At 45.2% G+C, this 25,479-nt stretch overlaps 1 protein-coding gene across 1 annotated transcript; it reads right to left on the bottom strand.

Moving 5' to 3' along the window:
- Nucleotides 1–2,983: 2,983 nt before the first annotated feature.
- KDELR2 (KDEL endoplasmic reticulum protein retention receptor 2) lies at nt 2,984–20,759 on the bottom strand. The gene is made up of 5 exons (XM_049904347.1): nt 20,538–20,759; nt 10,627–10,727; nt 7,139–7,297; nt 5,704–5,956; nt 2,984–3,347 (listed from the first exon to the last, which is right to left on the bottom strand). The coding sequence occupies exons 1-5, from the start codon at nt 20,626–20,628 to the stop codon at nt 3,313–3,315; spliced, it is 639 nt and encodes a 212-aa protein (XP_049760304.1). The 5' UTR covers nt 20,629–20,759; the 3' UTR covers nt 2,984–3,312.
- Nucleotides 20,760–25,479: the final 4,720 nt, after the last annotated feature.

Raw genomic sequence — 25,479 nt, 5'->3', positions numbered from 1 at the left:
TCCAGGGCACCTAACAACATTCCTCTCGTAGGAGTCCCTGTGTGGTGCAAACTGTTACCACGCTTGAGTGCTAACCAGAAGGTTGGAGATTCAAGTCCACACAAAGGCGCTTAAAGAAGGGCCTGGCAATCTCCTTCCAAAAAATCAGCCATTGAAAACTCTCTGGAGCAGTTAGTTCTACTCTGACATACACGGGGTCACTGAGTTGGAGTCAACTGGATGGTAACTGGTTTATTTTGAATTCCTCTCATAAGAAGGGTTCAGAACCTTCGGCAAAACTGACCAGTTATCAAACAGGCTAGAAGAGTTCTTGCCAGAATCACTTCTTGGCTAGCTTTTGAAGCTGCTGTCTCAAGCTAATCAGAGATGAAAAGGGGCTCCAGAGGTGCTGATTACTTAATGGGTAGGAATCTCTCCGCTGAGCTCTACCAACATTTGCTCATTTAATTCTCCCGGAATCCCTGAAAAGCAGCAGTTGCTCCATGTAACTGAGTGGGGACAAGGCTCATGCTAAGCTACGAGTGTAGAGAGCCAAGACTCCAACATAAACCTGACCGCACAGTCTGTGCTGCATGACTTATGGTTCCCATAAGTCACCTATGATTTCTATTTAAAGATTAGTTTGATTTTTCCACGAAATGGCCCAAGTGACAGTGGTTAAAGCACTCAGCTGCTAACCGAAAGGTTGGTGGTTTGAGAGAAAGATGTGGCAGTCTGCTCCCGTAAAGATTACAGCCCTGGAAACTTATGGGGTGGTTCAACTCTGTGCTACAGGGTTGCTAGGAGTTGGAATCAACTCTAAGGCAGTGGGTAGTGCATCTTTGAAAAGGCTGGGCTGGTTCTTCTCTAGCAAGGTCTTTCCACCTGCAAACTTTTTTTTTGCTACCTGTTTCTCTTTCCACCACAGACTGTAAGGAAACAGCATTGTGACTGAACTGGGCAGGGAACAGACTGGTGTCTGTATCACTGGGCAAGTTTGTTAAGTTTATTTCTCTTCACCCTTTCACTAAAATTTACACAAACAAAAAACAGCTCGATAAAAAGTATTAGTTACCTGATAACCTTTATTCAGGATGTAAAAGTAACTATGAAACAGTGCTTCATAAGCCATGTCACACAAGGCCATTGTTTCCATCGTGGGCAAGGGCATGCTCCAGCCTCCACACCCCAACTGAGGCACCCCCCCTTACTAAGGTGCCATCCTGGTTGACCACAAAAATGGTGGTGATGTCTTAGCCAGTGTCACTTTTACCTGGGCAGAATGACTGAAAGGGCATTGGTACTTCATACATCAGCAGCGGCCGAGGGTTCAGATCCTTGCTCTGTACAGTGTGCTCTGCAGCTGAATGGCCCAGCTCGGGCATGGTTTACATGCACAGAAACAGGCTGAGACCCCCATCCCACCCCACCTCCAGGCTGGGCAGCAAGTAGGGGGCTCCACTTACTGAGACTCAGAATCTTCCCAGGAGGATGAAAGCAGATGACAGAGGCTAAACCAAGACTAGGATGCTGGAAAGGGAGCTACTCTGACATAACGGGGGGAAAAAAATCCACGTGGCAAAGGGGGAAAAGGAAACAAAGATAGGAGGTTAAACTGCAGTTACACTGCCAATCTAGAAAGTCACTGAGACACACTAGATAAAAACAAAAGCCATCCACAGCTCCCTTTCTCCTCAAGATATTTTAATGCGGAAAGCAAAAATACATCCTTCTTGTAGTAAGCACTGTTAGTACAGGCAGTCTCGGGGTTACGAACAAGTCCTGTTCCCAAGTGTGTCTTTAAGTTGAATTTGTATGTAAGTCATTAACAGTTAGGTACAGTTAGTATCTAACGTCAGTCAAATGTTTGTCTTAGTATACAGGCAGTCTCTGGCTTACGAACGTAATAGGTTTACAGATCGGTTCATAACTACAGGTTTTACATAAGTCGGACGTTCATAACCCAGGGACTGCCTGTATTCAACACTTGGGAACATTATGGTGCGTCACATAAAAACAAAGTCATACACTTCTGCATGAATCAAAAAAAAAAGTAGCAAATCAATATAATGGCAAAATCAGGAGAAAAAAATCTAATATTTCTATGAAACACAAAAGGTTTTATAATTAAGTGGACTTTCAACGTCTGCACCTCCATGGAGCTTTTGTTGCCAATTGAAAAACAAAACAAAAAAATCAAATCATCCCAGCATAGGCTATTCCAAAAGCCTAATTCATAAACAAAGACAATTTATTCTATTTTAATAAAATGTTTATTTAGGACGGTAACACAAGAAAAATCATGCAAGAGCTTGGTAAAAAAATGAAAACAAAAACCAAACCAAAAAAAAAAGTAAGAATAAGGAATGGTAATTTGTGCTGCCAGTTGGAAAAAAAAAAGTGTCTATCATTTTACTCCCCAAAAGTGATAGGAAAAACTGTTTGAATCTGAGCATGGACATGGTTGTAGTATTCTCTTGGAAAATTATGTGACAGATAAGTACTTGTGTTCCTTTCCTAAGGAGAGCCCTATGTCCAAAATAACCATTGATGGCCCTCTGTCCCACACTCAGATGGTAAGCAGCCCAGAACTCCTGCCCCCTGAGTTCCTTCAGCACCCCGGGACAGTCTCGAAGGGACACTTCTCAGCAGGGGCAGGGGGCAGTCACTTTTGGTGACCCTTAAATGATACTCCATACATTCAGAACCTTAAAATTTTGGTAATGAAAAACGTTAAGACTTGCAAGTCATCCTTACCAGCCTTAATTGTAGTGTTGTGATGTCTAAGGAAGGCCGTCCATGTTAGGTGATCAGTGTGAACACACGCACCAAATTGAACATAGTGTCTCAGATTTCAAACAAACAACTCATCTTTTGGCAAAAAATAAATATAGTGGAATGCAAGTTTGATAGATGGAAGAATATATAATCTACCAACTGTCAAGGAGTACAATTTTCATTACAGACACAAAGAATCAACAATTTCAAAGAGTTTTTTAAAATTAAAAAAAAAAAAAAGGTTTGCACTTATTCCTCACAAAATCTTCACTTTTGGAACTACCTGAATTGAAGCTACATACTGAATGTATTAATACAGCATTAAGTTTCTTTGTGTAAAAAAATCTTTGTACATAGTAATAAAAAAGGATAAGGCAAGATGCATTAAACAGAAACCCTCTGGTTCTTTTCCTCTGTGTTCTTACAGAGCTGCTGATGACTATCTGTAGTAAAGAGCGAAGTTTCTGATTTTCCGTATCAAGCATCTTACACCTTTGCTGTAAGAATTCTGTCCAAGCACCCTGAAGGACAGATGCTGGCGATGGTCTTTGGCACTTACGCTGGCAAACTTAGCTTCTTTCCCTTGAGCACTGGAATGTTAAAGAGAAGGAAAGGAAACAGAAGGTTACTGATGTTGACAATCTTACAGTTATAAAATTACTTCCTTCTTCCCATTCTTACACAAGACTCCATCGTCAAGTACAACAAGGGAAATAAGCTTCTGGCAAGCAACGGTCACTTGACTTTGATGTCAATAAACAAAGCCCTCTGAAATATAAAAATATGAAACAGGATTTGTGAAGTTGTATCTTGATGGGAGTCAGCAGCAGCCGAGGCTGGTCCGGGGCTCTGCGTCCCACTAGCGACAGCCATACTTTCACAGGCTAAGAGCAGTGGTGGCCCACCAGAGGGGCTCTGGGTGAGGACAAGGTCCAAAATTCAGAAAGCCCACAGACTGCAAATGTTGTGTACACGCATACTGGTATTTTCTTAAGGTACCTAGATGCCACAGCCATTGTGTTAAAAAAAAAAAAAATACAAATTCGTCTAAAGGCATCACTAAATTCATTTATAGTAGCTTTCTGTTAGGATACCATGACTCCCACAATCAACATATATTAAAATATAACTTTTTATGTAGGAAAGTCTATAAAATTTTTGAACATTAAAAAAGAAATAAAATGTGTACACACTTCTACCCTGCAATTCCATAACAGAAATTTTACGATACACCAGGAATTTTTTTTTTAATTGTGCGTTAAGTGAAAGTTTACAACTCAACTCAGTTTCTCATAAAAACTTACACACACATTCTTATGTGACCCTAGTTGCTCTCCCTACAACGTGACAGCACACTCCTCCTCTCCACCCTGTATTTACTGTGTCCATTCAACCAGCTCCTGTCGCCCTCTATCTTTTCATCTCACCCCCGGATGGGAGCTACCCACATAGTCTCATGTGTCTACTTGAGCTAAGAAGCTCATTCCTCATCAGTATCATTTTATGTCTTATAGTCCAGTCTAATCTTTGAAGAGCTGGCTTCGAGAATGGCTTTAGTTTTGGGCTAACAGAGAGTCTGGGGGCCATGACCTCTGGGGTCCCTACAGCAGGGATTCTTAACCTGAAATCTATGGTTAGGTTTCAGGGGCTCCCGAATCCTCTAAAAGCTCTATCTAAAAATGTGTCTGCACGTGCATGAATATGCATTTCTTCTGAGTAAGGGCAATAGCTTTCATTAAAAAAAAAAAAAGCCCATTGCCATTGAGTCGATTCTGACTCATAGCGACCGTATAGGACAGAGTAGAACTGCCCCATAGAGTTTCCAAGGAGCACCTGGTGGATATGAACTGTTGACCTTTTGGTTAACAGTCGTAGCACTTAACCACTATGCCACTAGGGTTTCCACAGCTTTCATTAGATGTTATAAAATTCATGTCTTAACAAAAAAAAAAAAAACCCACTGCCATTGAGTCAATTCCAACTTATAGCAACCCTATAGGACAGAGTAGAACTGCCCCATAGAGTTTCCAAGGAGCCCCTGGTGGATTCGAACTGTCGACCTTTTGGTTAGCAGCTGTAACACTTAACCACTACGCCACTAGGGTTTCCTCATATGTCCTATATTCATATAAATGCAAAAATACGCATATACAAGGATGTTGATTTAAGCACTGGATTGTAGTAGTAGTAAATCAGTAACAGCCTGCATACCTATGAACCAATGAAAAATGAAGCTATAGCAAAAGAAAAAAGAGGCACTTATATTCCAAAAGACTGGAAACCTTGATCCAGAACTTTATTTGGCTACCATTAAAATATTTTTCTGAAGCCAGTTCTGCTTTATAAAGAGACAGTGCCAGATTGAGAACGTGCTGGACTGGGAGCTGGCCATGCAAGCCCCTGAAAGTACATGTGACTCTGGGAAGAAAGCAAGCAGGCACAGTCCAACTGTCATGGATTGAATTATGTCCCCCCAAAAATGTATACATTGGGCTGGACCCGGATTCCTGGTATTGTGTGATTTTCCTACCTGTTGTAAATCCTGCCTCTGTGATGTTAATGAGGGAGGATGGGTGGCAGTTGTGTTAGTGAAGCAGGACTCAACCTACAAGACTGAATTGTGTTTTGAGGCAATCTCTTGAGACATAAAACAGAGAAGTGAGCAGAGACAGGGGGACCTCATACCACCAAGAAAGCAGCACCAGGAGCAAAGTGCATCCTTTGGACCTGGGGTCCGCGCCTGAGGAGCTCCTCGATCAAAGGAAGATTGATGACAAGGAATTTTCCCCCAGAGCTGAGAGAGAGAGAAAGCCACCCCCTGGAGCTGACACCCTGAATTTGGACTCTGAGCCTACTTCACTGTGAGGAAATAAGCTTCTCTTTGTTAAAGCCATCCACTTGTGGTATTTGTTACAGCAGCACTCTAGGACTAAAACACCAACGTACCTTTTGTAATGTACAAATAGAAGAAGTCGCAGTATAGAATGGTCTGGACTACACCGGCCACCACAGCAATGAGGTCAAAGAAGCCCTCAAAGTAGAAGCGCCAGATCCAGTTGACAAGATACAAAGCGCGGTAGAGGCCCAGGAAGAATAGGTAGTGGGTAGTGATGGTCTCTGCCTCCCCAGTCTTGCTGATCATAAAAAGCTGTGGGAGGATCGCCACAGATTCCAGGTAGATGGAGAAGGTCCACAAAATCTGTAAGGCAGACGGCAAACTCTGGTCAGACGCCAGTGCCCACTGCAGGTTCACAGCAAAGACTCTTGCTTTACTGGCCCTGTGGAGCAGCACACAAGCAGCGAGGCACGGGGGGTGGGGGAGGGGGAGGTCTGAGCAGCTTAGCAATTTAATAAATCACAGAAACGTAAGCAACGTTTACGAGAAATGGGCACTGCCATGGACAGGCTGGGTGACCTAGACACTGCCACCTCTGAGTTTTCCTAACTTTTTCTCTCCAATGTCTCATTCTTCTCTGTACAATTTTCTACAAATCTACACATAGGTTGTTTCTCTTGGATAAGTTTACCCCACTCTGAATCTAGGGTCCAGAGTCAACCCTGCTTCCTGCCAGGTTCACCAACGTTGATAACTAAGTTCCTTCCGCTCCTTCAGTGCTGTTTTCCCTCACAAACAGGCTACGGTCTTTCCTTCCCAGACTACCTAAGTATTTTCATTAGTTTCTTACTCTTTTTAAGATTTTTGGTGTGGCTAAATCAACGGGTTAAGAAGTTGCAGTTGTAACCATGCTAACTCTCTGTCCAACATGGTATTGTATTTTATTCATGCTGACAACAGAAGGACTTGCTAAGTAGTCCTTGGAGAATTTGTTCAAAACAAAGGCACTCCCAGCACTTAGACAACTAGGAGTAACATGGTAACAAAATAAACCCCAGGTTGGAAAAGAGCTTACCACGGGACAGGGGGAGGGAAGGTGCGCAGGAACAGCCGCTGCACGGCACAGTGCCGGTGCACTACACAAACCACCTTCCCAAAGTTGAGGAGTCAGAAAGGGCTGCTTAGGAGAGTCTCAGAGACACTATGCGCGTGAGATATCCACACACAAAAAGGAAACAGAAGAAGGGTCAGGGCAGCAAAAAGACCAAGTTCTTCAAACACTCGGACAGGCAGGGCACTGTGTTTGGTACCACAGAAGTCAAGACAATGAAAGATAGTTTCAAGTTCATATTCTGAAGGAGTCAGGCAATAAGCTGTCAGCACACACCCAAGAACCTGACTGGGTGTTTAGCTCCTGTCCATGGTTTTTAATACCAAATAGGGTATGCTGCATCAGAAGTTTGCCAAACAAAAACCACATTATCTGCAAACAGGTCTACTTCCCTAGGACACCAGATATGGCCACTAAATAACCTCTTCACTAACCTCGAGAGGAGAGAAATCATGATTGACTAGAAATGAGAGGCCTCCCACAGGGACCACCAGAAACTCTACTCGGAAGGTATCATGATTTCCATCGTAGGTTGCCTTAAATTTCATGTAGATCAGGTACACGGTGGCATAGGAGCAAGCAATGTAGATAAGCTAGAAACAAAGAAAAAAACAAGGTCATCAATACCTTGCAGTTGCTCCAACTCCCCCAGCTTTCCTAAATCACCCATGTATTCAGAAAGGAGAAATACCTTCCTTTTCCTGCCTTAAAAAAAAAAAAAACCCAAACCCATTGCCGTTGATTCCGACTCATAGCGACCCTATAGACACAGCAGAACCGTCCCATAGGGTTTCTAAGGACCGCCTGGTGGATTCGAACTGCTGACCTTTTGGTTAGCACCTGTAGCTCTTACCCACTACGCCACCAGGGTTTCCTTTCCTGCCTTAACTTTATTTATTTGTAGTTTAAAATTTGAATATAATAAAATTCACTTTTGGGGTGTACGGTTCTGAGTCATATAACCACCACCACAATCAAGACACAGAACAGTTCCATCACCCCAAAAGAGTCCCTCGTGCTGCCTGTCTGTAGTCAAACCTTCCCCCAGTCCTAGCCCCTGGCAGTCACTGATGTGTTCTCCATCCCTGCAGTTTTGCCTTCTCCAAAATGCCAAAGAAATGGGATCGTGCAGTATGTACCCTTTTGAGTCTGGCATCTTTCACTCAGCAGAGTGCATCTGATGTCCAGCCATGTTTTTGCATGTATTAAAAATATTCCTTTTTATTGCTGAGTAGCAATCCACCGTGTAGCTCTATCAGTTTGTTTATTCAACAGTTAAAGTACATTTGGGTTGCTTTTTGTTGGGGGGGTGATGGATAAAGCTGCTAGGAACATTTGTGTACAGGTTTTTGAGTGAGAATAAGTTTTCATTTCTCTTGAGTCAATACCTAGGAGTGAGACTGGGTCAGATGTTATGTGTAAGTTTAACTTTATAAGAAACTGCCAAAGAAATGTAATTTTCACCTCATTTTAAACTGTTACACAGCAGCATAAGAAAAAAAATGAATGCAAAATTCAACGCAATTCAAAACCAATGCACTTCCTTCCCACATGAAAATATTTCTTATTATCTAGTGCTTTTCTAAATAAAGACTGTAATTCATGTTAAACTTTGCAACGATGGTTTTTACTTAAATTGTGTTACTTTAACACGGAACATTCAGGTTGCTACCTCCAAGAAGAGTGATTTTGTGCACAGATGAGTACACAGGCTTACAATTAATTATGTGTTCTGTCACACCATTTACTCATCTGACCTAAGGAGATTATCATATTATGAAATTACGCCACTTTGAAGACTGCAGAATTTTAGACCTGAGTGCGAAATCACAGGCTGAGCCCCTGAGAAGGAAGAATTAGGGGTGTGCTGCCTACTGCGATCCTCACACAACAGCTGCACTGCCTGGTGCTACTTCTCCTTAGGAAAGACGATTTGCTAAACTGTATTAGGAAAACATTGGGGCAAATGACTTAACGGGAAAATGAGAGCAATCAACAAGCCCTCATAAGCTCAAAAAAAAAAAAAAAAGACATTAAACTGTCCATGAGGCTTCATCTTACAGCTACCTAGTAGGCAGTATTCATAAATGAATAGTCAACACAGTATTAAAATTGTTGGATCGTACTGGAAAACTGCAAACTAACAAGTCAAACGAAAACCCAAGGAACATTCATATTTTATTCTGTTGGAGAAATTTTGTCCACTGATTTATAAATGGTTACCCCCACACCCTCAAGTACATACACAGGAATAAAATAACATATAACCTACATGTATAAACAAAACGCACATACACTGATATACACACTGAGCCCTCTTCCAGTAGCACACCCAGCCAAGGCACACTGCAGCCGGAGGTCACCCGTGAGCACCAGCTCTGCTCAGCTGGGATTATGTCCATTAAGGCTTCAGTAGCCACTGAGGAAAGGCAACTGCTCTTCTCCGCTCACCACTGCTCAGTATTTAAAGTCAAAGGCATGAGGACGGAAAACTCCGCTCCCACGGCTCTGATTTTTTTGCGACATTATCCTGGGAAACTGTAAGCAAGCAAGCAAAAAGGATTCCTCTGAAGACTAAGTATCCTGGGGGTGGGAGGAGGAGTGCCCACGACCTGCAGTGTAACCTGAGGAGTGCAGTATAACCTGACTGAGCAACAAGCAGGGGCCTGACCATTTCTTGGTTACTAGGCTTCCATCACTCACTTGGTAACAAAGAATGGAACAATAACAGGTAACTCAAATTTGCATTTTAGGAATGACCATGGCCTCCAATATGGCTTTTGTCTACTCTGACCTGTGCTTATAAAATGCTTTTCAACAGAAAGTGTTGGAGGAGTTGTTTTAAGTATCCCACTAACAGCCTTTAGCTTAAATATTTCTTTCTCAGATGTGCCAAAAGGCTAAGTACCTAGAATTGCGCCAGGCACACAGCTGCCCCATAAACGTTTGTAGAATGAATGAATGAAAGAAATCAGATTCCGATGACACATCCTGAGAGCCCCTTATATGTCTATCAGAGCACCCATCACAATTTCAGTCATCCCTCTAGCACTGTGAGACTCTATCTACTCTCCTCCTCCAGACTTGGAGCTCTCCTGGTTGCTTTCTGCCAGGCCCTCCATGCTAAGGAACTGCCTGGTTCTGTGGTGCTCAATGACTGTGTGAGGGAGTGGAGGCTCCCAGTCCAGTGCTGCCCTAAACATGGAGTGCGCATCACCATGGTGTACAAGATATCAGGTGGTACACACAGATTTTGCATTTAAACTGTTAACGTTTATTTTAATGCGAATTAGAAGGGACGCCAAAGCTGTCTTGGATACTAATGCTTAGGACACGTTAAAAGGCTTTTAAAGAAAAATTGTATTATTAGGTAACTTACAGTATCAGCGTGATCTGAGTGTGGCTAAAGTAATAAGGATGGCATATAGAGCAGAGGTAGGAAAACTAACTTAGTGGAAAAAAAAGAAAAATAGGAGAAGCCAACGCACAGTCCCTCACACAGAGTAAGACATTGCAAGCAGGGTCCAAGCTTCAATGTCTTGTTATATACTGACCTGCTGGGTTTCCCTGGGGATGGACTTGTAAATTCCCACCGCCTGAAAATGTAAGTTACCTCTCTTTCTTGTAGGGTTATGAAAGACCGTTAATAGATTTATCATACTCAAGGAATTTAGGACTAAAAAAATCTCTAAGTTCAAAGTATTTTAATAGATGCTATTATGAAACAAAAAAATATGCTTAGTTATAACTATTTATTCTCAATTACATGTGCAAGGTGGTCTAAAGGTTTTTAAGTAAAGGACAGCATATTTAGACATTATTCTTGAGGAATTTTAATTATATGCATAGCTGACACCAAGTAAAGTTTCCTTAAGGCTGTGAACTACAGATAAAGTACACCCTATTGGATGTCATACTATACCTTCATAGATGTATTATATAATGAAATAAATGAAGTAAAAAGATCCAGGTAACGAGTTGTGAAGACCAGTGCAAACAGAAGCTGGCTTTTCCCAGAAATACCTAGAGAAACAAAGAGAAAGTATTACAAAAGCCTTGAAAAGCGTTCTGATTTCTATGGATAACCCTGGCAGAAGTGCAGACGTGGACAGTGGTGACAGCAGCGTCACAGGTGGATGTCTGGAGGTGACTCTCAATAAAGAAAAGCAGTTGTAGGTTTTCTTTCCCTTAACATTCCTGAACATTCTCTCTTTCGGAGCCTCAACAACTTGGCTGTCTTCCTATGACAGATGACTGCGGGAAACTGACTTAATCACACAGCCTCCAACAGATCAAGATTTATAACGTTCGAATGAACGTATTTCTCAAACATGTCACCTGAGGTAGAAATAAGTTTTAGTTCAACAATTTCTGCTGTTAATTAGACAGCATTGTAACTCGTCTATTACCTTCAGCATCTTCCTTTCAGTTTTAAATCAGTACCACCATGGTGACGAGGCTTTTGAGGATAGAGCTGGAGTTTATCTGATTTAGGAGAGAAGGGGCCAAGTGAGGAATGATGGCTCAGGGAAGGCTGACCAGGAACAACCCCTGAAGAGTCGTATGACCTCCCACAGTGACTTCTTTGCTGAGGGCAGCATTTACCTGGATATGTTAAGATAAAAAAAAAAAAAGCTCTGTATCTTAATTACTCATATTAATTAAAGACATTCCTGGATGGTATGGCAACAAGAAAGGAACCCTGGTGGCGCAGCAGTTTGAATCCACCAGCGGCTCCACCGTAGAAAAGACCTGACGATCTGTTCCCATACAGATTACAGCCTAGGAAACCCTACTGGGTGGTTCCACTCTGTCACACGGGGTCACCATGAGTCAGAATCGACTTGACAGCACACAACAACAACATGGCAGCAAGAGTGTGGGAACCTGCAACTGCAGTCAGTTTTTGAAAGCCTTGATTTGAAATTGTCTTTTTTAACACCTTGGAACTGTGCTTCTATCTCCAGCCGCCACCCCACCTCCAGAGCCTTGGTGTGGGGTACCCAGACTCAGCCAGGTAACTTTAAGTTCAGTGTGCACACAGCTTCTCAGGCATTCATATTTGGACAAATATTTATGTGACAAAGGACATGAACTATGGGTTTCAGATGCTGGCGGCTGAGTGAATCCATTCAGGAAGCTGAGGGATGACTAAATGCAGAACGGTAAAAGAGCCGAGTCTCAGCCACCCTCCTCTACAATGCACGCTTCACACCACCAGGCATCGCTGTGTGTAAAGCACGTAAGCACAGATTTAAAAGAAATGGCACTGCACTTAAGTTATTAGTAATACTCCTGGGACTGGGAAAAGCACACAGTTTCTCAACGATATTTTATAAACAATTGTTTTTGCAGCTTGCTGAACCTAGAAGCCTGGATAGAAAAATGTTACTTGCTAAGTGTGAACAGGAAACCTGGTGGTGTAGTGGTTAAGTGCTATGGCTGCTAACCAAAGGGTTGGCAGTTTGAATCCGCCAGGCGCTCCTTGGAAACTCTATGGGGCAGTTCTACTCTGTCCTATAGGGTCACTATGAGTCGGAACCGACTCGACGGCACTGGGTTTGTTTTTTTTGGTAAGTATGAATACCTGCAGTTGCAGCCTAGTCCCAAAAACCCCTGAACAGAAAGAGAAGAAGTTGATGCTATCCTTCCAAATCCATCAACGGTACCCGACTTCAAGGGCCAGAGGAGGAGATACAGACAGTAACCCTGCTCCTTTTGGTCTGTTCCCCAGTAACAGGAACCTTCATTCTTCCATCAAAGATCAGTGTTCCAAAGGAGAAAGTGACATTAACACAGTGACAGAGGAAACAAGAGGGAGCATCCGACATCTGTTAACACCTTCAGACAAAGTTTCCAGCTCATTTCAGATATGGTCCTTTCCAATAGTTTAAAAAGAAAAAAAGGATACATATGGTCAAATTTTGTTGTAAAGAGATTATTCTAATGAAATGTCTCATTTTCGCCATTCCTATATCAAAAATCAGGGACTATCATACCGCTTTTACAACTCCCTTTTGAGACCCTACTCACATCCCTCCTCTGGAAGGAGGTCATCTGTGAAGACACCGTTCCTCCGTGCTGTTTATTCATTCGACTTCATGCCAGCTGCGGCCCTGGGCCATTACAGGGCCATTACAGTCTGTCTAAAAATACACTGTGCTGAGCTCGTAGCCTGCCCCCCCTCCCCCTAAGGCCAGGGTCGCGCCTTATTCCACTTTGTATTCCCTGTGCTGACCACTGGGACTGTCGCAGAGCAAAATATTTGCTGAATGAATGCACAAACAGCCAAAAGAAAATGGAATTCATTTTATTTTTAGATCATGGGGTAAATTCTCATTTTATGGTATTTTGGGCTAATATTTCTAAAGAATTGCCAAGTGATTGTGTCTCTATGATCTGGGCTCTGCTCTAGAGGGTGAGAGAGCATGGGGCGGAGGAAGGAGAGACTGTGGCCTGGAGCGTGGCCCCAGTTGTGGCGTCCACGTAGGAACTACCATGCTGGAAATCAGAGGAGCTTCCACTGTTTCACACCACTCTTCCGGCCTGGGACCCTGTTGCAGCTTGTCTCTTTAAAGCAGAAAAATGTGTGTCCTGTTTTCACAGGAAGGCAGAATCCCTAGCTGAAGACCAAAGGAAGAGATGAGAATCTCCTTCCAGAAAAACCAAAAACCAAACCCACTGCAGACAAGTCAACTCTGACTCAGCGACCGTACAGGACCGAGCGGAACTGCCTCATAGGGCTCCCAAGGCCGTCAATCTTTACGGAAGCAGACAGCCATATCTTTCTACCGTGGAGTGACCGGTGGGTTAGAACTGCCGATCTTTTGGTTAGCAGCCAAGTGCTTAACTACGGTGCCACCAGGGCTCCTCTCCTTCGGGGGGTGGGGTAGGGAGAAAAATACCTGCTACCAAGCCAGATGGGTTCCCTGGTTAGTTTGAGACTAAAGCATATCAAGGCTGTCAGGTAACAAGGACTCACAGAATACTCACCATGTTTCTGAAACTATTGTCCCAATACCAAATGCACCAGACATTCATATTAAGGAGTATAACTTGCTAAATGGAAACTGATCATTGAACTATCTGCTCCCACTGGGCAAGTTAAGTTTACTGAAAGCCCACAAGTATACACGTCAGTGCACCTCACTTCAAATGTTTAAAAACTGCATTTTTTATATTCCTAGTGGTTTATACCACAGATTCCTCAACCAAACAGCAAAGCCTTCTGTGGGTTATTTTTGTCCTGGTAACAGCAGGGACACAACCATGCCCTGAGGTCAGACCCCGGGATAACCTGCACAGCAGCATTCTCCAAGGGTCCCACCTGAAGACTGTCCTCCCCCCATTGTCTCAAAGAATCTGGATACTCTCCTCAAGGGCTTTCCCTAGAATCTGCAATCCCATAGTTAGGAAATGCCTCACAGCAAGGCTTTTCACACATCATAAAGCAGGCTTAGGGAAAAAGGTTCTGGAATCAAAAGGGTCTTGGTTCAAGCTCAGCACCATAACTCACAACTTAAGCCTGGGGCCATTACATCCTTGGCCTCCTTAAACCTCACTTTCTGCATCTGTAAAATGGGCACAAATTACACCAACTGTGTGTGGTTGTCAGAAACAGAAAAAGGAAAATGCTATAGACTGTACTTACCACCCTGTGAATGCTTGATAAATGACAGCTTACTGGGCACTGTTTTGTCATGCTTTCCTTGTTTTCAAAGAAGTTCACACTAATTATTAAAAATTCCAATTGTGCTAAGATATATGGAATAAAAAGTGAAAGACCTTTTTTACATCCCTCCTACCTCCATTTTAAGTGTCACTGGTCTAGGCTTTCTCTACACTCCTTTTCTATGTGTTTGTGTGTGTGCCCACATACGTGTCTCCCCTTTAAATGGAGCTATACAATCTTTTTACAGTTTGCTTTTTTTACCTTAGAATCTCAGATTCGTCCTCCCGTTAATACTTACAGCTCTAGCGCGTTTTTGTAATGGCTGCACAGGATTCCCCGGTGGGGGTGTACCAAAGTTTGTGCAACCACATCATTCACGGACATTTGGGTCATTTACAATTTTTGTTGTTATATATACCGCACAGACATTTTTGTACCCCCAGACAGCATTCTGTACTTATTTAATTACAACAAGCACCTTTATACCTACATAGTTTATTCACATATATGACCATTTTTACAGTTCAGATTCCTTAAAATTGCTGGGATAAAAAGCACTTAAAATTTTGACAAATATTGTCAAATCTCCCTAGAATCCTGTGCTAGTTTACTGACCCACTAAGACTGGATGAGAATGCCCTTTTCCTTACACCCTTGCCTACGTGAGGAGCCCTGGTAGCACAGTGGTTAAGTGCTCGGCTGCTAACTGAAAGGTCGGTGGTTCAAACCCACCAGCTGTTCAGAGGGAGAAAGATGTGGCGGTCTCCTTTCGTAAAGAGTACAGCCTTGGAAACCCTACAAGGCAGTTCCACTCTGTCCTATGGGGTCACTATGAGTCGGAATCGACTTGATGGCATTGAGTTTGGTTTTTTATCTTGCCTATGTGGGACAGGGAAACCCTGGTGGTGTAGTGTTTAAGAGTTCAGCTGCTAACCAAAAAGTCAGCAGTTCAAATCCATCAGGCGCTCCTTGGAAACTCTATGGGCAGTCCTACTCTGTCCTATACGGTCGCTATGAGTTGGAATCAACTCGAAGCCAATGGGTTTGGTTTTTATTCTTTTTATGTGAGATGGTGCAAACTTTTAACTTTTTGTGTTTGGACTTTGACTAGGATATTCTGAGTTAATAAATTAATTTGGGGAGAAGCATCGTCTTGCAAATAATAGCATCACACTTCTGTTTTAATATCCCCATTCTAACTACTAGGGAAGCCAGGCATTCTTTCATGCTCAGTTGGTATTTTGTTATTGTTCTGTGACCAGCCAACTTTGCCCGTTTTTCCACTGGGCTGTCTTTTTATATGTCGGAGTGCTTGGTTATGGACATTAACCTTCCGTCACTTACACAGTCATGCATCACTCAACATCCACAATACATTCTGTAAAATAGGACATTATGAGACTTGGACCTTGTGCCAACACCGTATTACATACAGGTAGTCCCCGGGTTGTGTCTAGCCTCACCTGCTGTACCGCTCACCTGAGAAGCAGGAGCAGCCCAGGCCAGGTAGACCACACCTCCCCGCCCACCAAAGCCTGAGAGCTGTATCCACTGAATACAGGAGGTTGGCCTTGCTGGTTTGTGGCATGGGCTGGGCAGGAGCTGCAAGGGCAGCTGGATAGGGACTTTGTACACGTCTGGGCACAGGGCAGAGGCACAGAGTGCACAGAGAGGTGGCTGCAGGGATGGGGTGTGCGGGTGCCAGGAGCTGTGGCTGCCCCTGGCAGTCCTGGCTGCCGCTGCCATTGACATCCGCAGCTGCAACAGCTGCCGCCGCCGTGGCCACCCCAAGCCAGAAGCCTGCGAGTGCCCAAGGCCTGGCTGGTGCTCCACCAGCACCCACAGCAGGAGTGGAGGAGCTATGCAGCAGATGCTGCTCTGTGCCAGGAGTGAATGGCTGCCTGGCTGCTGGGCAGGTAAATGACAGGAGGGGTTGGAGGAGGAGGTAAAGAGGAAGGCGCTGTGGGGACTAGGACGCACCCCAGAGTCTTTAAAACAATTAGAAGGAAATAATATACAAAAGGAGGGTTGTTTTCCCTTAAAAAAAAAAAAAAAGTTCATGGGACCACAGGGGTACATGCAGTCAGACATTGCCCAAATGGAAGTTATGCGGCACAGGACTGTACTGCAGCAATTCTCTCTGAGTTTACTGTCTTTTAACTCTAATGATTTAAAAATAGGAAGCTCCTTGAAAGCAAAGCTTTTGTCCTGCTTGTTCTCTGGTGTATCCTCAGATCCTAGACACACAGTACATGTACCCAGCACATAGCTGGTTTTCAATACTTATTGAATGAGTGACTTTATGTTGTCTAGGTTAAACACTCAGCTGCTAACCAAAAGGTCCGCAGTTCGAAAACACCAGCCGCTCTGTGGGAAAAGATGTGGCTGTCTGCTTCCGTAAAGATTTATAGCCTTGGAAACCCAATGGGGCAGTTCTACTCTGTCCGCAGGGTCGCTATGAGTCAGAACTGACTCAATGGCAGTGGGTTTGGTTTTCTGGTTTTACTGTCACAGGCTAATTTCTATACTCCTAGGTGTCCATCTTTCCCTTTTCACCACTTTGGTGTTCTGTCTTCAGGAGGTCTTCCCCACCCCAATATTATAAAATCTATTCTTATTTTGCTTTTTACATCTTTAATCTACCTGGAATTTTGTTTATGGTGAAGTAGGGCTCTAAGCCAGTCACTTACCTAACACCATTTCATGATTCCTTCCTCACTGATCTGAAATGCCACTTTACCATATTCTAAATTCCCATGTAAACATACAGATGTTTCATTTATCTATTGTCCGTTATTGTGCCAATACCACTTTTCATGGCTGTAGCTCCGTTTGTTTTGATACGTGGATAGTGTATCCTCCCTCATTACTCTGCTTTAAAAAAAACTTATCATTTTGCATTTACGCTAGCGGATGGAATTATCAGTTCAGCAGTTCCATAAAAAAATTCTGGTTAGACTTGGATGAGGGTATTCTGAGTTAAAAATGAATGTGGAGAAAGGCATCATCTTGCCTCCTCACCGGCCTGTCCAGCATTCCTATCCAGACCCTTGGTCTGAACGTGCAGGTCACTGGCTAGGTTCACAAGTAAAGGGTTACAGTTTTCCTCACAGAGGTCCTGTACCCTCCTGGTTAAGCTGGGAAGTCAGAGGAGCCTTCCCTGGGACCCTTGTTGCCACTTCACACCCATAAGATTTACTGACTATACAGTTTGACAGCCTACAGGTTTCTCTTTTCATATGTCTTATCATTTCAGCTAAACTGCAGCATTCTTTGATAGCAGAAAATTGGATAGCTGCGAGCTTCATGCTCTGAACTGTGTCCCCAGGGTACATCAGTAAATGTTTGACAGCAATGATTACTCAAGGGACTAGCGCTCCAAAGGACAGAGGGGACACCTTCTATACTGCGAGCAGGAAATGTGACACAAAAACTTCCTGAAGTACTCAATGCTGACAGTGAAAGACGAGGTGTTTTCCATGTACTTCAAAGATATAAACGGTACAGTTATGTGAAATGGAGACACCCTGTCAGCTCACGTCATCTTGTAGGATGATAAACCTGCCACCTATGTAACAGTAGCTAATGACGACATACACAAAGGTAAAGGACGGAAAAGGAGAGGCTAGGGAGGACGGCTGGGGCCACAAATCCCAGGACTCTACTAGCCATTTAATACAGATACAACACCGCTACCAACTGTCAGTCTACAAGGAAATTTAGATAAGCCCTTTACCTAAAAACCAGGCTAGTTCACCCAGAGCTATCCAGGGCAGTGTTTAGGGCAAGAATAAACTGAACCACTTGAGCACACTGTGGACACAGCTGCAATGACAGGTCAGGGATATGACAAACTCACACCACCTATACATTGTGGTACCTCTCTATAATGACAATAGCAGATAAAGTCACGAGAGAGTGCAAATTCCAGAAGAGCTAATCCAAGATCAACTTCCTCCGTTCCCACTTTAAGGCAGCCTGGCTCTTCCTCGTCAGGAAAACAGAATCTTCAGCTTCCTCACCAGCCTCCCTGACCCCTGACCCTTAAGGGGAAAATGCATAGGGGTTCTGAAGCTGAAGGCACATTCAAAACTGCTGTCAAAATCCTAAAATGAACCTCAATACCAGTATTTTCAAAGTGAGAAACAAAACCTGGATATACATGTCTCCTGCTGCAGTCATCTGATACACTCCTATCAAATTCTTACTCTTTCAAACATCTCTAAACAACTCTTATAATTTAATCTGGAAAAATAAAGCAGCTAGTCAAATTCAGCATTTAATTCTGAGTCAATGATCTTGGTGAGTTTGATTTTTAGGAGGCCAGGAAGAACAAGAATAGTGTAATAATGCTCTGTAACTATAGAATAACTGTAGAAATACTTGGCAAACACACCCAAGGCTTCCTATCTAAATAGCTCACCTACTTATCTCCCTTTGTTATCATTTTAGCTTAAGTATTAGGTATTTTCCTAAACTCTCCTAAATGACAATGATGAATATTAAAAACAAGCAAACTAACAAAATACTAAACTCTCTCATTTTCTCTTATTACTTAAGGTTTCCTTAGGAATTCTGTTTCTGGAATTGCACTAAGTTCTCTAGACACCTTAGTTCTAATACACATTTAGGAGGCAGCACACTTCAACACTTAACACAAGAGGAGATGCTAAAAAAATGTATGAAAGATGATCAATATATTCGTAGGAAGATTTTGGAACAAAACTAAAGACTGAAAATAACATTTTCTCAGTGTAACAAAAAATGACCTAAACTACTGGTCTGGCGTGGAACATTTAAACCAAAATAACTTAGGCCACTTTTGCTACCAAAGTGGACAGATATTTATTCAAAATCCTCAACTGTGAGTTATTGATTGCCTGTGTTTTAAACCTGCCTCCTCTGCTTAATTTACTCACCTCCGTGGGACTCAATTCCCTGCTCCACAGCATGGGGACAATAGCACCCACCTCACAATGTCATTGTACAGAGTTAAGTGCTTACACATCAGTTACTATAACTGCTGCAATTAATTTGCTCTCATTGGAAACCATACAGCTGTGCCTCTCAGAACTAGGCATCAATTGAAAGACCATCTTCAACTCAGATACTGGTTTTAGTACGTGGACTTTGTACTGTCCACTTTGATTGCTCAAAGGTCTTTTTTGGTTTTTTTGCTTACTTCCTGGATATCAGCTACGTTCCAGAAAGACAGGTGAGGCCTGCAGACAGCAGTTAAAGATGCGGTGTTACTTTAGATGTGGACGCTTTTACATACCTGCACTCCTGGGGAGGGAGCTGGCCAGCTCCCTGGTGAATAGGGTGAGGAATTTACAAGAGGCCTCGGTGGTAGCCGACGCCGCAGTTTTAAGAGAACCAGTTATTAGATGGAAGCACTCAAGAGTTTGACAAACCAGTTTAGTCATCAAAGCAGCATGAATTGTCTTAAGTTCATAAATTAACTTAAAACATCTCCCCACGCCCCCTCCCGTAGCGGGTGTGATCCTGAATCCGCGAGTTTAGGTGAAGCCCATAGAACCCCAAGAACTGGCCTGCCCTGACGCCCTACCCCAAGGCTCCGTCCCGAAAGGGGCAGGGGAGGAGCGGGTGACCTCTGACGGCGGCTCCAGCCCGCCCCACCTCCCAGGTGGCCCGGCTGCCACGTCAGGCTGGCCCGGCCGCGGTCCTGCCCATTCTCCCTCCTCCCGCCCGTCCCATTGATTCGCGAGCTCCCGGCACCCCTGGGCCCCCCGACCCAGGACTCCACCCAGGCACCCGGAGAAGCCCCTCATTAAAGGCGACGGCGACAAGCGTGCCTGCTGCACCCCTAAACTCAAACTTTGCAGACAGAACAGGGGCCCGCGTGGTCCAGTCGGCGCCTTCTCGGCCCCGACAGCCCCACTTCGGCGCCGGCCCAAGTGCGGAGCGGGTCCTGGGGCCCTGACACCCCCGCCCCGGCCTAAGGGCCCACCCTGCGGGCCCTCAGGCTCCCCCGGGCCCGGGCCCCTGCGAAGCCCGCCGAGGGGGTGTGTCGGGTCGGGCTGGCGCAGGCCCGTGGCCCGGGGGACGGCCGACGGCCAGAGGGTGACCGAGGGCGGCGGCTTCTCCAGACGACCCGCTCCTGCGCCCAAGCCTCCCCGGGGCCTCTCCCGGCCGCTCACCCGCGCAGGAGCGCGTCTTCCAGATCTTCAGCAGCAGGATGACGATGGCCGCCAGGTGGGACAGGTCCCCGGTCAGCCGGAAGATGTTCATGGCGGCGGCGGTCGGCGCGGCGGCCCCGGGGCTGGCGGCTCAGGCGGCGGCAGCGGCGGCGGCAGCCACTGAGAGGAAGCGGCGAAGATGGCGAGAGCGAGCGCGACGTGGCCGGGGACGTGGCCGAACTGCCGCCGCGCGCGCGCGCGGTGCAACCTGGGAGCGTAGGCCGCCGGGCCCCGCCCACGGCCCGCCCCTTAAAGGGGAAGCGTCAAGTGCAGGCCGGCCCGGGGGTGCCTCCGCAGCTCCCGGGTTTCCGGTTTCCGGCTTTCCTTCCGGGTGCCAGCGATTTCCTTTCTTTTTTGAAATGAGGCTGATTTGTGAGGTTTGTTTTTCCCCCCAGCCCCTCCCCTCCTGTGGGTGAAGCTCTGTAGACTTATCATATGAAAACGGTTTAAGAGGCAAATTAAAAAATCGACATTAGAGGTGTCTGGGAGGATGCGGCTTATGGGGAACGGATCTGAAGATTTTACCACTTGGAGGACTCTTTAAGAACGAATGCAAAATTTGCTAGAAAAATGGCTATTTTCGTAGGATGACAAAATAAATCACGAGAAATTACAAACTGAACAAAGCTGACTGGCTGTCTAATGGGGGTGGGGACGCAGTGCAAAAAGAAAACTCGGGGTACCTGGTTTAAAATGCAAGAAAGAAAACTGCGACTAAAGGCATTGAAAGTATTCATCTTCTTTTTTCTTTCATGGATTTATAGATAAATCTCTCATGGATTTATCTAGTCTAGATATTTCAGAAAGAGTGTAATCATACAATATTTGACCTTGTGTTGTCTGACTTCTTTTCCTCAGCGTAGTAGTAGGAATACATCGAATGGCACAAATGTTTTATCTCAAGGGCTGCAAACTTGTAGCCAGGCTCTGTCTGGCCCGCATGCATGTTTTCTTTGGCTCATAATTAATAGTCTATCTTAAGGTTTTGAATTGGTTGCCAACATTTCAAAATTAGGAATTTTCAATAAAAATCTGAATCTCTGGGTTCCTTTGAGAAAGCCAGACAACGAGGCAATGCAAGTTTTGCCTCCCCACATGGAACTTCATCAACTAGAGCCAAGGCGGGGCTGGAGCATCTGACCTTCTTGTCTAACTTCACAAGGGGAAAGGAGAATCAAGATCAAGACCAACGTCCAAGGCTGATTTCTATGAGGTGGAGGTCAGAATAGGGCAGTTCTACTCTGTCCTGTAGGATCGCTATGAGTCGGAATCAACTCCACGGCACTGGGTTTACTGGGAGATCAGATATACTTCCTCTCTCTAACCTTTTTACCTGTTCGGACACCAACGGTCCCTCCCACAGCACTCTCTCCTTCTCTGCTGGGTTTGATAATTTGTTGCAATGGCCACACAGAACTTGCAGACCATACTAACAGTTAAGGGATTTATTAGGGAAATCCCAGGTTACAATTCAAATCGAGGAACCCTCAGGATACAGTTCTTTGATCAGGACAGCCCCTTCTCAGCCATGCTCCCAAGCAGGTCTCTCCTGGGCTGTTGGCCCCTTGGCCTGGCCTCTCCCTTGCTTGGACAAGTGTTACAAAGCTCTTTTAGCTCTGCTGGTAAGCACCCAGAAGCACCTCACTCCACCAGTAAGCCATGGCCCGAAGGCACTCAGCTCTAACTCTGTGGGTCGGCAAATCTAGCTCCACCAAGTACCTGGAGGCACCCTGTTCCACCAGCAAGCCTCCTCCCCGAAGGCACTAAGCTTTCTCACTCCCACTGCGCTGTCTCTACCATTTCTCTACCACCACTTCTTGCCATGTTATGTGTTACAGCTCTCTCTCTTGGTCTCCTGGTTCAAGGAGGTTCTCAGCACAGAGATCTTGGGTCCAAAGGACAAGTGTCACTCCTGGCTCATTTCTTGGTGGTGGCGAAATCCTTCCTTCCCACCTCTGGGATGGCTCATGTTAAGCCTAGTGGGATGGCAAAACTGACCAATCCCCACATTAGGGTTCCAAACACTTTATTTGTATGGTGCAACCCCCACAAGGATGCCATGCACTTTATTTACATTATTAGCAAGCAATCCAATCCCTTTGGTGGGCCACAAGCACCTCATTTGCATAGCCCTACACAGTCATTTGGTGGGAGTTACAAAAACTATGGCTACCCAAAAGGGTCATATTAAGGAATTCACTGCATCGAGAGGACATACCCTCTAGACACAGGGCATCAGCTCGCCAGCTCCCTGGGTCCTCAGCCCTCCCTATCCTTTCTCTCATCATTGGCCTTGCCCAGTTCTTATCTTATGCCCCACCCACTTCATACTTTGCATTACTTGTCTGGCCTGTGTACACTCTTTGTTTACCATTCTTCATTGAGGGCTTTGGATGCACACTGCCAAACTGTTTTTACAGAAAGAGAAGTTGGTCATTTTCATGAGTAGCTTGGTAGCCCCCTACCTTGATGTTATTTTAGTTTGATTGGTTATTGTTAGCTGCCATCCAGTAGGCCTCTGACTCCTAGAGACCCCATGTACAATGGAACTAAACGCTCAGTTGGGGATCAGACTATTGTGAGCCATAGGGTTTTCATTGCGTGATTTTCAGAAGTAGATCCCTAGATCTTTCTTTCTTGTTTGTCTTAGCTTGGAAGCTCGGCTGAAACCTGCTCAGCATCATAGCAACATGCTAGCCTCCACTGGTAGATGGTGGATTGGCCAGGAATCAAACCTAGTTCTCGCACGTGAAAGGCAAGAATTCTCCCACTGAACCACCACTGCCCTCCAGTTCAGTTTGATGTAGTGGGCATTTATTGAGCATTTGCTGTGTACAAAGGCTAGACGCACGTGGGCCAATGGGAGAGAAAGCTGATGGCAGGTTATCTGTGAGTAGACATCTGGCAGCTGAGCCCTGGGTGTGTGCGAATTTGCCAAGGGAGGGTAAACAGTGCCCAAAGCTACCTAAAGGTCAAGTCCGATAAGGACGAAAAGCTCTCCCTGTGGCTTCCCGTCTGGGTGATAGCATGTTCAGGGGATGAGGGGAGAGAAAGCCAGACTGCAGTGTGCTGAGGGGAGTGCACTGTGAGGACTCAGAGGCAGCGAGTGTAGGCAATACCTCTCAGAGATGTGGCTCCAAAGTGGGGAGTGAGAGGCCACAGCCCGGAGTAGGGGTGGAGGGGTGGGGCGGGGTCTAGAACTGTTCTTAGAGGCATGGGGGAGGGGCATTTACAGGTAAAGGGGAAGGAGCCAGTGGAGAGGGATCTTTGGTCACTGGTGTGCACAAACCAGATGGAGAATTAGCTCAGAACTGGAGAAGTTGAGAGCAAGGTCTGAGTTAGAGGGGATGAGATGGGGGCAGGTACACAGAATTTTGCACATAGGGTGAAGTGGGGTGGAGGGTGGCAGGGGGAATAGAATCCTTTTTCTATGCTTGTTGTTGTTAGCTGCTGTCAAGTCAGCCCCAACTCATGGCGACCCCACGCACAATGGAATGGACTGTCCAGTCCTACGGCATCCCCATGAACAGTTGCACATTGGACCGTTGTGATCCACTGGGTTTTCACTGGCTGATTTTTGGAAGTAGATCACCAGACCTTTCTTCCTAGTCTGTCTTACTGACAGATGGGTGGTGGCTGCACATGAGGCACATTCACCGGAAATCAAACCTGGGTCTCCAGTGTGGAAGGTGAGAATTCCACCACTGAACCAACCACCAGTGCCCCATTTTTTCTCTGTGAAACATCAGCTTAATTCAGAGATCTCTGAGGGTTCCTAGGAACTAGAGGTGTTACATACTTGGTACCTGGTAAGGGAGGAACAGGGGGAGGCAGCAAAAGAGGTAAGGGCTTTGTACTGAAATCAGCAGCATCTTGGGCCTTGCCATATCAATACACGGAAAGAAATTGTGTGAAGCAACACAAAGCAGAGATTGCCACTCAGAGGCTGGGCATTGGATTTAGACGGACTCAAGTTTTAGACCCAACAAGTCACATAACCTCCCTGAATTTCAGACTCATTTATTTGTAAAAAGGAGCTACCAAAACCCACCTTGGAGGCTTGTTATGAGAATGAAATGAAATATGTGAAAACCAAGCACACTACCTACCAAACATGAATTGATATTATTTGGAAAGGTGGTGTATAATTAAGGTATGTTTTTCGTTATTGAGAGAGAAATAAGTTCCCGAGGTATAAATGCCTGCTTCACACCTTTCATTTGGTGCGAGTGGGGGAATATGGTGCACATATAGGGCTTTACACTGATGGAGCGGCAGGGGTAGAACCACCATAACCCTAGGAAACCACACTCAGAGAGACTGACCCATGTGTTTGCACCCAGCCCTGTGCCTGGCACAGAGCAGGCAGTCAAAAAGTGGTGGTGATCTGAGGTCTTAAATGCTAACAAGCGGCCATCTAAGATGCATCAATTGGTCTCAACCCACCTGGAGCAAAGGAGAATGAAGAACACCAAGGTCACAAGACAACGAAGAGCCCAAGAGACAGAAGGGGCCACATGAACCAGAGACCTACATTATCCTGAGACCAGAAGAACTAGTTGGTGCCCGGCCACAATCAATGACTGCCCTCACACGGAGCACAATAGAGAACCCCTGAGGGAGCAGGAGATCAGTGGGATGCAGACCCCAAATTCTCATAAAAAGAGCAGACTTAATGGTCTGGCTGTGACTAGAGGAATCCTGGCAGTCATGGTCCCCAAACCTTCTGTTGGCACAGGACAGGAACCATCCCCGAAGACAATTCATCAGACATGAAAGGGACTGGACAGTGGGTGGGAGAGAGATGCTGATGAAGAGTGAGCTAATTATATCAGGTGGACACTTGAGACTGTGTGGGCATCTCCTGTCTGAAGGGGGGATGGGAGGATAGAGAGAGTTGGAG

The sequence above is a fragment of the Elephas maximus genome, chromosome 12, assembly GCF_024166365.1.
Source record: "Elephas maximus indicus isolate mEleMax1 chromosome 12, mEleMax1 primary haplotype, whole genome shotgun sequence".
Classification (NCBI taxonomy): domain Eukaryota; kingdom Metazoa; phylum Chordata; class Mammalia; order Proboscidea; family Elephantidae; genus Elephas; species Elephas maximus.
This window is presented reverse-complemented; position numbering and strand designations above follow the sequence as displayed.